The following is an 11,655-nucleotide window of genomic DNA, read 5'->3' on the forward strand; positions in this document are numbered from 1 at the left end:
GGACAAGCCTGGTCGTGCGCCAGGAGGCGCCCGTTGAGGGGGGGGTCCTGTTGTGTGGGCCGCTGAAGAGGAGGTACTGCTGGCCCACCACCACCAGAGGGCGCCCTGCCTGGAGTGCGGGCTCCAGGCACCAGAGGGCGCTGCCGCCTTACGGGAGCAGCCAGGGTGACAGCTGTCACCCATCACTGGACACAGCTGTTCCACTCAGCACGGAGGTATATCAGCAGGACGGCGTCTCCACCTCGGTGCTGAGATATCGCCTTAAGATTGAGGTAACCTTCTCTGCAAGCATATTCTGTATAATCTGATAAAACTTGTTAAACCTTTTCAGCTGACTACTGAAAGCTAATTACTTGGATAAGTACTCACCTTCCTGCTTTATTGTGACAAGAGGTGGAGGCGGCTTCTCCCCTCTCCGCTTACTGGGTGCTGTCGCATCCACACCTGTGTGTTTGTTGCTCTCTCCCGCCAGCAGTACCGGATCCGACGAGCGGAGGCAGTGGCCACCTGGGAATTCGGGACTTGGCGGTTCCAGTACTTCTGGGGTTCGGTGGCAGAGGAGATCTGGGTGGTTCCGGTTCGACTGGGACGGACGTCTCCTACCTTCGAGCCTGCCCACACGACACCAGCAGATTTTGGCTTAAACCCCAAATTATTGATTGTTGTATTGGTTGTGCTCGTTTCACAACAGTAAAACTTGTTATTCACCTTTCTCCATTGTCCGTTCATTACGCCCCCTGTTGTGGGTCCGTGTACCTACACTTTCACAACAGGATGCTTTGATATCAGCCTTCAGCTCATCTGGATTGTTGGGTCTGGTGTCGCTTATGTTCCTCTTGACATTACCCCATAGACAATCTATCAGGGATTGTCAGTGGGGACAATAAAGTACAGTAATGCCACGGTCAGCAAAACAGGTAGTAGTTTGGCAATGTGGCGCAGATTTCAAGTCCTGCTGGAAGAGAGAATCAGCATCTCCATGAAGATTGTCAGCAGCTGGAAACATGAAGTGTTCTATAAACACAATCTCCTGGTAGATGGATGGGTTGACTTTGAACACAGTGGACCAACACCAGCAGATGACATGGAACCCCAAATCATCACTGACTGTGGAAACTTTACACTGGACTTCAACACCTTGGATTTTGTGTGTCTCCACTCTTCCTCAAGATTCTGGGGCCTTGATTTCCAAAGTAAATGTAAAATTTACTTTTATCTAAAACTTTGGACTACTGAGCAACAGTCCAGTTCTTTTTCTCCTTAGCCCAGATAAACCACTTCTGACAGTCTGTGGTTCAGCAGTGGCTTGGCACCAGGAATACAACACTTGTAATCTATTTCTTGGACATGTCTGTGTGTGGTAGCTCTTGATGCACTGACTCCTGCCTCAGTCCACTCCTTGTGAAGCTCCCGAATTACTTGAATTGACGTTGCCTTGCAATGTTCTCAAGGCTATGTTCATTCCTGTTGCTTGTGCATCTTTTCCAACCACGCTTTGCCTTCCAGTCAACTTTCCATGAATACGGTGCAACCGGAAAGTATTCACAGCGCTTCACTTTTTCCACATCTTATGTTACAGCCTTATTCCAAAATGCCCCATAATGACAATGTGAAAAAGTTGTTGTTGTTGTTGTTGTTTTTTTTTAGATTTTTGCTCATTTATTAAATACAAAAAATGAAAAACTAAGAAATCACACTTAAGTATTCACAGCCTTTGCCATGAAGCTCAAAAGTGCTTTCAGGTACATCCTGTTTCCACTGAAAATCCTTGAGATGTTTCTACATCTTAATTTGAGTCCACCTGGGGTAAATTCAGTTGATTGGACATGATTTGGAAAGGCACACACCTGTCTACATATAAGGTCCCACAGTTGACAGTGCGTGTCAGAGCATAAACCAAACATGAAATCAAAGAAATTGTATGAAGGCACAAATCTGGGGGGTGGTACAGAAAAATTTCTGCTGCTTTGAAGGTCCCAATGAGCACAGTGGCCTCCATCATCTGTAAATGGAAAAAGTACAGATCCACCAGGACTCTTCCTAGGGCTGGCCACCCGTCTAAACTGAGCGATCGGAGGAGAAGAGCCTTAGTCAGGGAGGTGAGCAAGAACCCGATGGCCTCTCTGTCAGAACTCCAACATTCCTCTGTGGGGAGAAGAAAACCTTCCAGAAGGACAACCATCTCTGCAGCAATTCACCAATCAGGCCTGTATGGTAGAGTGGCCAGACAGAAGCCACTCTTTAGGAAAAGTCACATGGTAGCCCACCTGGAGTTTACCAAAAGGCACCCGAAGGACTCTCAGACCATGAGAAAATTCGCTGCTCTGATGAGACAAAGATTGAACTCTTTGGTGTGAATGTCAGGTGTCATGTTTGGAGGAAACCAGGCACCATCCCTACAATGAAGTATGGTGGTGGCAGCATCATGTTGTGGGGATGTTTTTCAGTGACAGGAACTGGGAGACTAGTCATGATTGAGGGAAAGATGAATGCAGTCATTTACAGAGACATCCTGGATGAAAATCTGCTCCAAAGTGCTCTTGACCTCAGACTGGGCCGATGGTTCATCTTTCAGCAGGACAATGGCCCTGACCACACAGCCAAGATATCAAGGGAGTAACTTCAGGACAACTGTCCTTGAGTGGTCCAGGCAGAGTCCAGACCTGAATCTGACTGAACATCTCTAGCTTGTGGCATCATATTCAAGAAGAATTGAGGCTGTAATTGCTGCCAAAGGTGCATCAACAAAGTATTGAGCAAAGGCTGTGAATACTTATGTACATGTGATTTCTTAGTTTTTATTTTTAATAAATTTACAAAACTTTTCATGTTGTCATTATGGGATGGGTGTTGTGAGTAGAATTTTGAGGGAAAGAAATGAATTTGCTTCATTTTGGAATAAGGCTGTAACATAACAAAATGTGGAAAAAGTGAAGTGCTGTGAATACTTTCCAGATGGACTGTATGCTTTGATCCAGAACTCTGTGAACAGCCAGCACATTCAACAGGAACCTTGTGGAAAGTAAGTGTCCTCTGGAAAACTGTCACTTCAGCCGTCTAACCCATGATTGTGTTTGTGTGCACTGAACCAGATTTAAGAGATTTATGGTATTCATACTGCATAAATAGTGACTTGAAATAAAATATTCTAATATTTTGAGATGTGCATTTTCTATTTTCGTAGCTGTAGGCTATAATTATCAAAATTTAAATAAAAATGCTCAAAACATTTTAGTTTCTATGTACTGAAACTAGAATATGTAAATGTTTTTCTTTCTGAAATACCTGACAAAAAATATTGAGCTTTTTCCACGATATGCTAACTTTTTTAGGTGCACCCGCAAATAATAACAATGCAAACAACAAGCAGCAATTCCCCATTTAATCAGCTACAGTGTATGCTCAAAATAGAAAAAATACTTTATAAATCATTTTGTTCGTGCTGCAGAATGATTAAACAAATAAGACCAGTTACTTTTATTTTATCTACTTTTTTATATCAACTTAGCATCAGTGTAAGAAGACTTGAGCAACAAGTCCCAGCAGACACCCGGGAGACTTAAGCCCAAATTTGATGTGTTTTCTTGAATGAAAATCCTTTTTGGTTCTGTGTCACCATGAAGCTGTGACTAGTGATGCAACAGGCAACGCTTGAACTATACTCAGTTCTCCACAGAGACCTATAAGTCCGTCAGAGTTGTTACATTATCTTGGTGGCTTCCATCAGTGGTCTCCTTCTTGCACAGCCACATGGTTTTTGAGAACTGCCCACTCCAGACAGATTTACCCATACAGCACCATACTGTTTCTATTTCTAATAATTTGTATAAAAGAAACCCAAGACATAGTGAGTGACTTGAAAATGTTCATGTGTCTATCTCCTAACTTGTCTGAAGAAAACTGGGTGTAAAGGTAACAATTTAGTTACCATGAGTTCAAGGGTTGGCTTTGATATTCCCTGCATTAGTAACAACCAAAAAGGTAGCTTTACCTTAAAAATGTAGATGAGTGGGTTAGTGGATTCCAGTCAGTTTGTGAAGAAATTAACTCAAAAACAACTGTTTTTTTTTCCTTCTTCTTCTTTTTTTTAGTAGTGTGAGGACTGACATGAAACACTGCTTTGAACCTGTTCACAGCCTTTGAAACATGTTTTGAACTTTGTTCTGGAGTCTGCAAGGAACACAGCATGTTCCTTGCAGACTCCAGAACAATGTACATGACTGGTACATGTTGCATGGTCCAGGACTGTGCATCTGTATCAAATTATGAATTTCTTACATACACTCAACAAAAATATAAACGCAACACTTTTGGTTTTGCTCCCATTTTGTATGAGATGAACTCAAAGATCTAAAACTTTTTCCACATACACAATATCACCATTTCCCTCAAATATTGTTCACAAACCAGTCTAAATCTGTGATAGTGAGCACTTCTCCTTTGCTGAGATAATCCATCCCACCTCACAGGTGTGCCATATCAAGATGCTGATTAGACACCATGATTAGTGCACAGGTGTGCCTTAGACTGTCCACAATAAAAGGCCACTCTGAAAGGTGCAGTTTTATCACACAGCACAATGCCACAGATGTCACAAGATTTGAGGGAGCGTGCAATTGGCATGCTGACAGCAGGAATGTCAACCAGAGCTGTTGCTCGTGTATTGAATGTTCATTTCTCTACCATAAGCCATCTCCAAAGGCGTTTCAGAGAATTTGGCAGTACATCCAACCAGCCTCACAACCGCAGACCACGTGTAACCACACCAGCCCAGGACCTCCACATCCAGCATGTTCACCTCCAAGATCGTCTGAGACCAGCCACTCAGACAGCTGCTGGAACAGTCGGTTTGCATAACCAAAGACTTTCTGCACAAACTGTCAGAAACCGTCTCAGGGAAGCTCATCTGCATGCTCGTCGTCCTCATCGGGGTCTCGACCTGTCTCCAGTTCGTCGTTGTAACCGACTTGAGTGGGCAAATGCTCACATTCGCTGGCGTTTGGCACGTTGGAGAGGTGTTCTCTTCACGGATGAATCCCGGTTCACACTGTTCAGGGCAGATGGCAGACAGCGTGTGTGGCGTCGTGTGGGTGAGCGGTTTTCTGATGTCAATGTTGTGGATCGAGTGGCCCATGGTGGCAGTGGGGTTATGGTATGGGCAGGCATCTGTTATGGATGAAGAACACAGGTGCATTTTATTGATGGCATTTTGAATGCACAGAGATACCGTGACGAGATCCTGAGGCCCATTGTTGTGCCATACATCCAAGAACATCACCTCATGTTGCAGCAGGATAATGCACGGCCCCATGTTGCAAGGATCTGTACACAATTCTTGGAAGCTGAAAATGTTCCAGTTCTTGCATGGCCGGCATACTCACCGGACATGTCACCCATTGAGCATGTTTGGGATGCTCTGGACCGGCGTATACGACAGCGTGTACCAGTTCCTGCCAATATCCAGCAACTTCGCACAGCCATTGAAGAGGAGTGGACCAACATTCCACAGGCCACAATTGACAACCTGATCAACTCTATGCGAAGGAGATGTGTTGCACTGCATGAGGCAAATGGTGGTCACACCAGATACTGACTGGTATTCCCCCCCCCAATAAAACAAAACTGCACCTTTCAGAGTGGCCTTTTATTGTGGACAGTCTAAGGCACACCTGTGCACTAATCATGGTTTCTAATCAGCATCTTGATATGGCACACCTGTGAGGTGGGATGGATTATCTCAGCAAAGGAGAAGTGCTCACTATCACAGATTTAGACTGGTTTGTGAACAATATTTGAGGGAAATGGTGATATTGTGTATGTGGAAAAAGTTTTAGATCTTTGACTTCATCTCATACAAAATGGGAGCAAAACCAAAAGTGTTGCGTTTATATTTTTGTTGAGTGTACATAAGGGCAGCACGGTGACTTAGTGGTTCACACTGCTGCCTGATAGCAAATACGTCCTGAGATCGCTTCCCACCTGGTCTTTTCCGTGCTGAGTTTGCAATGTTCCCCCTGTGTTTGTGTGGGTTCCCTCCAGGTACTTCAGTTCCTCGCACCTCCAAAGATATGCAGCTTAGGTGAACTGGTGACTTTAAATTGACCTTTGGTGTGTGTGTGTGAGTGTGACTGAGTTTAGTCTGTCTATACTATATGGCCCTGCAACAGACTGTACAGGGGTGATTCTTAAGACTACGGGCACTTATTATGTCCTTTGATCATATTGTATGAAAAACAGAAAAAAGGGGAAATTTCACACTTTTATAGTTATCTTTACAATGAAAGTGTGTTAAGAAATTTGTTCTAGTAGTCTATAATGACTTTTTCACCTTTTTTCAGCATCATTATATGCAAATATTGCCGTTTTGTGCTTGTCCCACACCCAGACTTTTGATCTTCAAAGAATATAAGACATAGTGGCAAAAAAAAAAATCAGATTGAATCATGCCTCAGTTTTGGTAGAATGATGTGTTTGCTGTGTGGATCTGTTCACTGGCTGTAGTCCTGGAACTGTGCGCTTTGCAAAGCTGTAGTGAGTCCTTTCTGCCATACATTGGTGCTAAATGCTGTCCCCTGAAATCAAGAGTACATTTTGTCCAGTCACTAAACCAGAGCAACCAAAGAAATGGAGGCACATATGACCATAGAGTACACTCATTGTACATTTATAGCATCATGATATTCATATGGTACAGTGTATTTTCTGTGCACTGATTTTTGGGTTATTAATTTTTATGCTCCTTTTTTGCACATTCACAGCACAAAAAATAAAAAAATATATATTTGGCAATAGGCATCTAATGGAAAAAGGTTTTACATCATTGCATTTTTATTTGCACTCAATGGAATAATTTACAATATATGAACTGGGAAAACAAGATAAAAGTGGTATGTTATCACTGCACACATGTTGCACGAGTTACATCTTCATGTTGATTAATAACATTGAAAAGATCTGTTCTTACTTTAATTCAGTTTTTCTTTTTTTCTTTCTTTGTTTTTCCCCACAAATTCCAAATTGTCATGACATCAGCATGGACCAAATGCGGTTCCTTGCCTTGCATAAAATATAGCATTATAACAAGGCATTAGTAACAGAATAAGATACAAATACTTATTAATATTGAGGATGTTTATTTTGATGGTAATAGTCACAGCAATGTAGAGATCTAGACTTTCTTCTCCTTCACAATCAGAGGACCCATTTTGACAGTACCTTCCCATTCAACTGAAAAAGAAAGATGTTTTGCAGTCATTGTCAGTTTGCATCATTGTGGAAGTTTTACACTAAAAGCAATTATACAATAAGAAGACAACTTGACTTTATGGTGTTGGTTACCCTTAGAAAGTTTTTAATCACATTACTGTAGATCACGATTGCTATATTGATATGCAACACACACACAGGGCGAGAGAGAGCACGAGAGAGAGAAAGTGCATACCTATTTCAGGCAGAGCGCGGGTCTTTCTTGAGCCCCACTTGGGTTTAGTCCAGGAAGGTTTTACGGCAGTGCCTCCTGTATATCCTCCACCTACTGTTCCAGTAACAGTTGTACCGGTTGTTGCAAATCCTCCACCTACTGTTCCAGTAACAGTTGTGCCGGTTGTTACATATCCTCCACCTACTGTCCCAGTACCAGTTGTGCCGGTTGTTACATATCCTCCACCTACTGTCCCAGTACCAGGTGTTCCATATGCACCACTTGCTGATTCGTATTTAAGTGTCTCACAGTTTGCACAGAAATTGTTCTGTCCACTAAGCTCCAACCACCTTGAATAGAAAGTGTAGTAAGGATTAATTATCTTATAAATGCTCCACTTTTTTGAATCAACATACCTGCATTTACATAAGGACTCACATATTGTTCTTATAAGAACAGGCCTTGTGGGTCGCACTCACACCAAGAACAGCAGGTCTGGCTTTTAGCTTACAGGTTATGTAGATCTATTAAAATGAAAGTTGTGTCAATATACTATGGTTTTTGTATTTGATGTATGGCATAAAACATTGGTCAGTGGTGAACATTCTCACCTCATCAGAATTCATTGAAAGAAATCTAAAGGATTCCAACTGGAATTGAAGCCTGTTGTCCGCAGGACGATTCACAAAAGCAGATGTAGAAGCAGTGAACTTTGCATCAATAAGACACCTGTATAAAGAAAAATGTGTAAAAAAAAAAAAAAAAAAAAAGGCATATTATTGCTGGAAAAAGGGTTGGTGATAATCTATTCTTGTTTCACTACTTTATTAGGTGAACTAACTCATTAAATTGTCTTACCCATTGCCAGTCAGGAATACATATTTTGGCTGGGAATTAGGGTCTGGATTTATTGTAGCTGTACACTCAGAAACAAAGACCATGAGAGGCACGTGCAACCACTGTATGACCATGGCCTCAATATTAATCATACTTCCCAGGTAATACATTTTACTTTGCCTCTCAAACTTCCAGTCATCTGCGTAATGATACAAGATGTTTGTCATATACTGTTAATAAAATGTACATTTTTACCAACAGTGATTTTAAGTTGTAATTTAAAAAAAAAATCATCTACATACCTGTCATGAGTGACAGAGTAAAGTATAAGAAATCCTTGGCCATTTTAGATTCTGAGTATGGCATCCAGTCAGGGTAAATTGGACCAATGCTCACATTATGCTTCCTAAATAAATACATATGTTATCTTACAATGCAGCAAATAGTTCACAGACAGATTTCCACAGACAATGTTATGAGCAATTAAAAAATATATTCTGTGCTGAAAACTTGCACTGCAAGATTCTTTTTATATTTTGTGTTCTGTATATACATGCACCATATGTGCATGCACATATTCCTGTGTGTGATTGTTCTTGATAATTGCCACACCTTTGGTAATGACATTCCACAATTACAGCAGCTTTACTGGACCGCACCACATTGGTAACACCCAAAGGTCGAGGATTATAGTTAAGAGTAAAGGTGTAGACGAGAGACTCAGGATACATCTAGAAAACAAATATGCATTTGGGTAAACCAATGCCACTATATATATATATATATATATATATATATATATATATATATATATATATATATATATATATATATATATATACAATCTACCCATAGTTTTAAGTTTACAAATAATTAATTACATTTTGTTATCACAAGGATTTCCAATTTACTTACATTTAACACGCTGCCACATTCCTGGAGGGCATTTTCAAAAATCACAAATCGATTGGTAGCATCGTCCCAGCCAGCACAACCTCCCAGGGCAAGGTCATCTTTCTTGATGAATTGACCAGTGCCAAAAAAGTCCTTCTTGACTTCCACGCGAACGTCACTTTCTCTGCAATGGACAGCCACGCTCACAGCTGCAACAGGCTGTTGATACACAAACGGCATTTCTTGTTTGGGTGGAATTGTTGGATAAGGGGGGTATTCCCAATTGACTGGTGGCTCCAATGATTGCGTTATTTGTGTGTTCATTCCCTGCTGAGGGTATTGTTTCCCTGGTTGCTGCTGAGCTGTTGTAGTTGCAGGTTGTGCATCACAGAAGTTGCCAAGGATGGCAAGTGCCACAAGGCATGCAGTAGTCCACTTCATCACCATGGCCTCACAGCAGCAAGTGATCTGTAAAACTCACTATAGGTGCTGTGAGGGAGACAGAAAATGTGCACCTGCTTTTATAATACAGTGTGTCTGTTTACTTTCATTAAATACCCGCCCCTTCTATTGGCCAGTCACCATTAGACATGAGCGGTTTAAACCGCACCAATGAAACAGACATAGTTGTTGACCAAAAACTGACGGAACAGACTGACACACATTATGTAACATCTCAGCTGCACAATCTATTTTTATTGGGTTAGTGTTTTTAAAATTGTAAATGTGTAGAAGGAAAAACAAAAAGATAATACAGAAAACATGCAAATAAAAACATGTTGGTGTTGTTTATATAAACACACACACACACACACACACACACACACACACACACACACACACACACACATATATATATATATATATATATATATATATATATATATATATATATATATATATATATATATATATATATATGAGGTCTGTCAATAAAGTATCGTACCTTTTTATTTTTTTCAAAAACTATATGGATTTCATTCATATGTTTTTACGTCAGACATGCTTGAACCCTCATGCGCATGTGTGAGTTTTTCCACGCCTGTCGGTGACGTCATTCGCCTGTGAGCACGCCTTGGGAAGGAGTGGTCCTGCCCCCTCGTCGGATTTTCATTGTCTGGAAATGGCGGAATGAAAAGGACTTTTTTTCCATCAGAATTTTTTCAGAAGCTGTTAGAGACTGGCACCTGGAAACCATTCAAAAAATTTATCTGGCTTTCGGTGAAAATTTTACGGGCTTCACGGAGAATAAGGACTTTTACTACAGCTTTCAGGACTGCTTTAAGGACGGTCGGTGCACCGCGCTCCGAGCTGCGACGACGCGGCACAAACCACTGGACCATTTCTAAATGGATGGCTCTGTGGATACGGGACCGTCGTGTGCTCTTTCTCTGGTTATCACAAGAGCTGGACATCAGCCATTTTCCGGCAGATTTCACTTTTAACAAGAGATTTTGTCATGGAAAGCCGCTCGGAGGCTTCGCGCGTCACGACCGATTCGCTGATGAAGCGAGACAAAGGAACACCTCCGTTTCGGAGTGTTAGAGGACAAGTTGGGACATGTCTATCTCAGCTTTCAGTGCTTACCAGTGCTTACCAGTCGAGTGAGTATAAGAGAAATTGTGGAGAGCTGGACATGTCCAAACTTGTCAGACCTCATATATATATATATATATATATATATATATATATATACACACCATGGTCAGTGAGAATTCCATGTTTAACTGGCGTGCATTATTTTCGTGTATATGCACACGTAGTTCGGCGAGTTAAGTCACTGTAATATCACTCCGCTCTGGTCATCACCACAGCAATGCGCAAATCAGTTGGCGCAGATCAGCTGTGTTTTGACAGGTGAATGACACAAACGCAATAAAACATGGATTTCCAAGTGAATTTTAATATTTTTGACCAAAATAAAATGTTTGAGGAATGGAAAGAGGAGGAGAGCAAACGAGAAGAACAGCAAAAGCAACGGCATAAAGATTTAACATCGGACGAACTGGACAAGATTGAAGACAGGAAAGAAGAAGAGAACGGTTCTATCCTAGCGGGCTGCCGGAGCGCTCCGTTTCAAAACAGCGAGCGTAGTCTCTGGACCTGTTGCCAGAGTTGGCCGCAGCTCCATACACCAGACAGGGGTGCGGTGCTGGAGTTGGCCGCAGCTCCACACAGCAGAGAGGGGGGTGGTGTGAGTGGTGTTGTGTGGGCCACTGAAGAGGAGGTACTGCTGGCCCACCACCACCAGTCGGCGCCCTGCTTGGAGTGCGGGCTTCAAGCATGAGAGGGCGCCGAGACAGAGTGACAGCTGTCACGCATTTACACCAGCTGTCAACAATCACCGTCATCTCTATAAAAGCCGGATCATTACTCCACCTCCTCGCCGAGAAATCTACTACCGTCGAAGGTAATCTTCTCTGCTGTATCTAACGATATTATTATCATTATTATTCTGCTTTGCAGCCGTGTTCCTACGTCTCAGTCCCTGCTGGAGTGGTATA

The 11,655-nt window shown here is 42.0% G+C and overlaps 1 protein-coding gene across 1 annotated transcript; it reads right to left on the bottom strand.

Annotated features, from left to right (window-relative positions):
- Positions 1-674: 674 nt before the first annotated feature.
- Positions 675-9,598, bottom strand: LOC117514930 (zona pellucida sperm-binding protein 3-like; the record flags this gene model as incomplete). Its single annotated transcript, XM_034175501.1, has 9 exons — positions 9,173-9,598; positions 8,870-8,988; positions 8,560-8,663; positions 8,279-8,456; positions 8,032-8,149; positions 7,859-7,944; positions 7,682-7,770; positions 3,447-3,486; positions 675-696 (listed from the first exon to the last, which is right to left on the bottom strand). Coding segments are annotated over exons 1-9 (1,182 nt in total), but the record flags the coding sequence as incomplete, so codon positions are not given.
- Positions 9,599-11,655: the final 2,057 nt, after the last annotated feature.

The sequence above is a fragment of the Thalassophryne amazonica genome, chromosome 8 (assembly GCF_902500255.1).
Source record: "Thalassophryne amazonica chromosome 8, fThaAma1.1, whole genome shotgun sequence".
NCBI lineage: Eukaryota > Metazoa > Chordata > Actinopteri > Batrachoidiformes > Batrachoididae > Thalassophryne > Thalassophryne amazonica.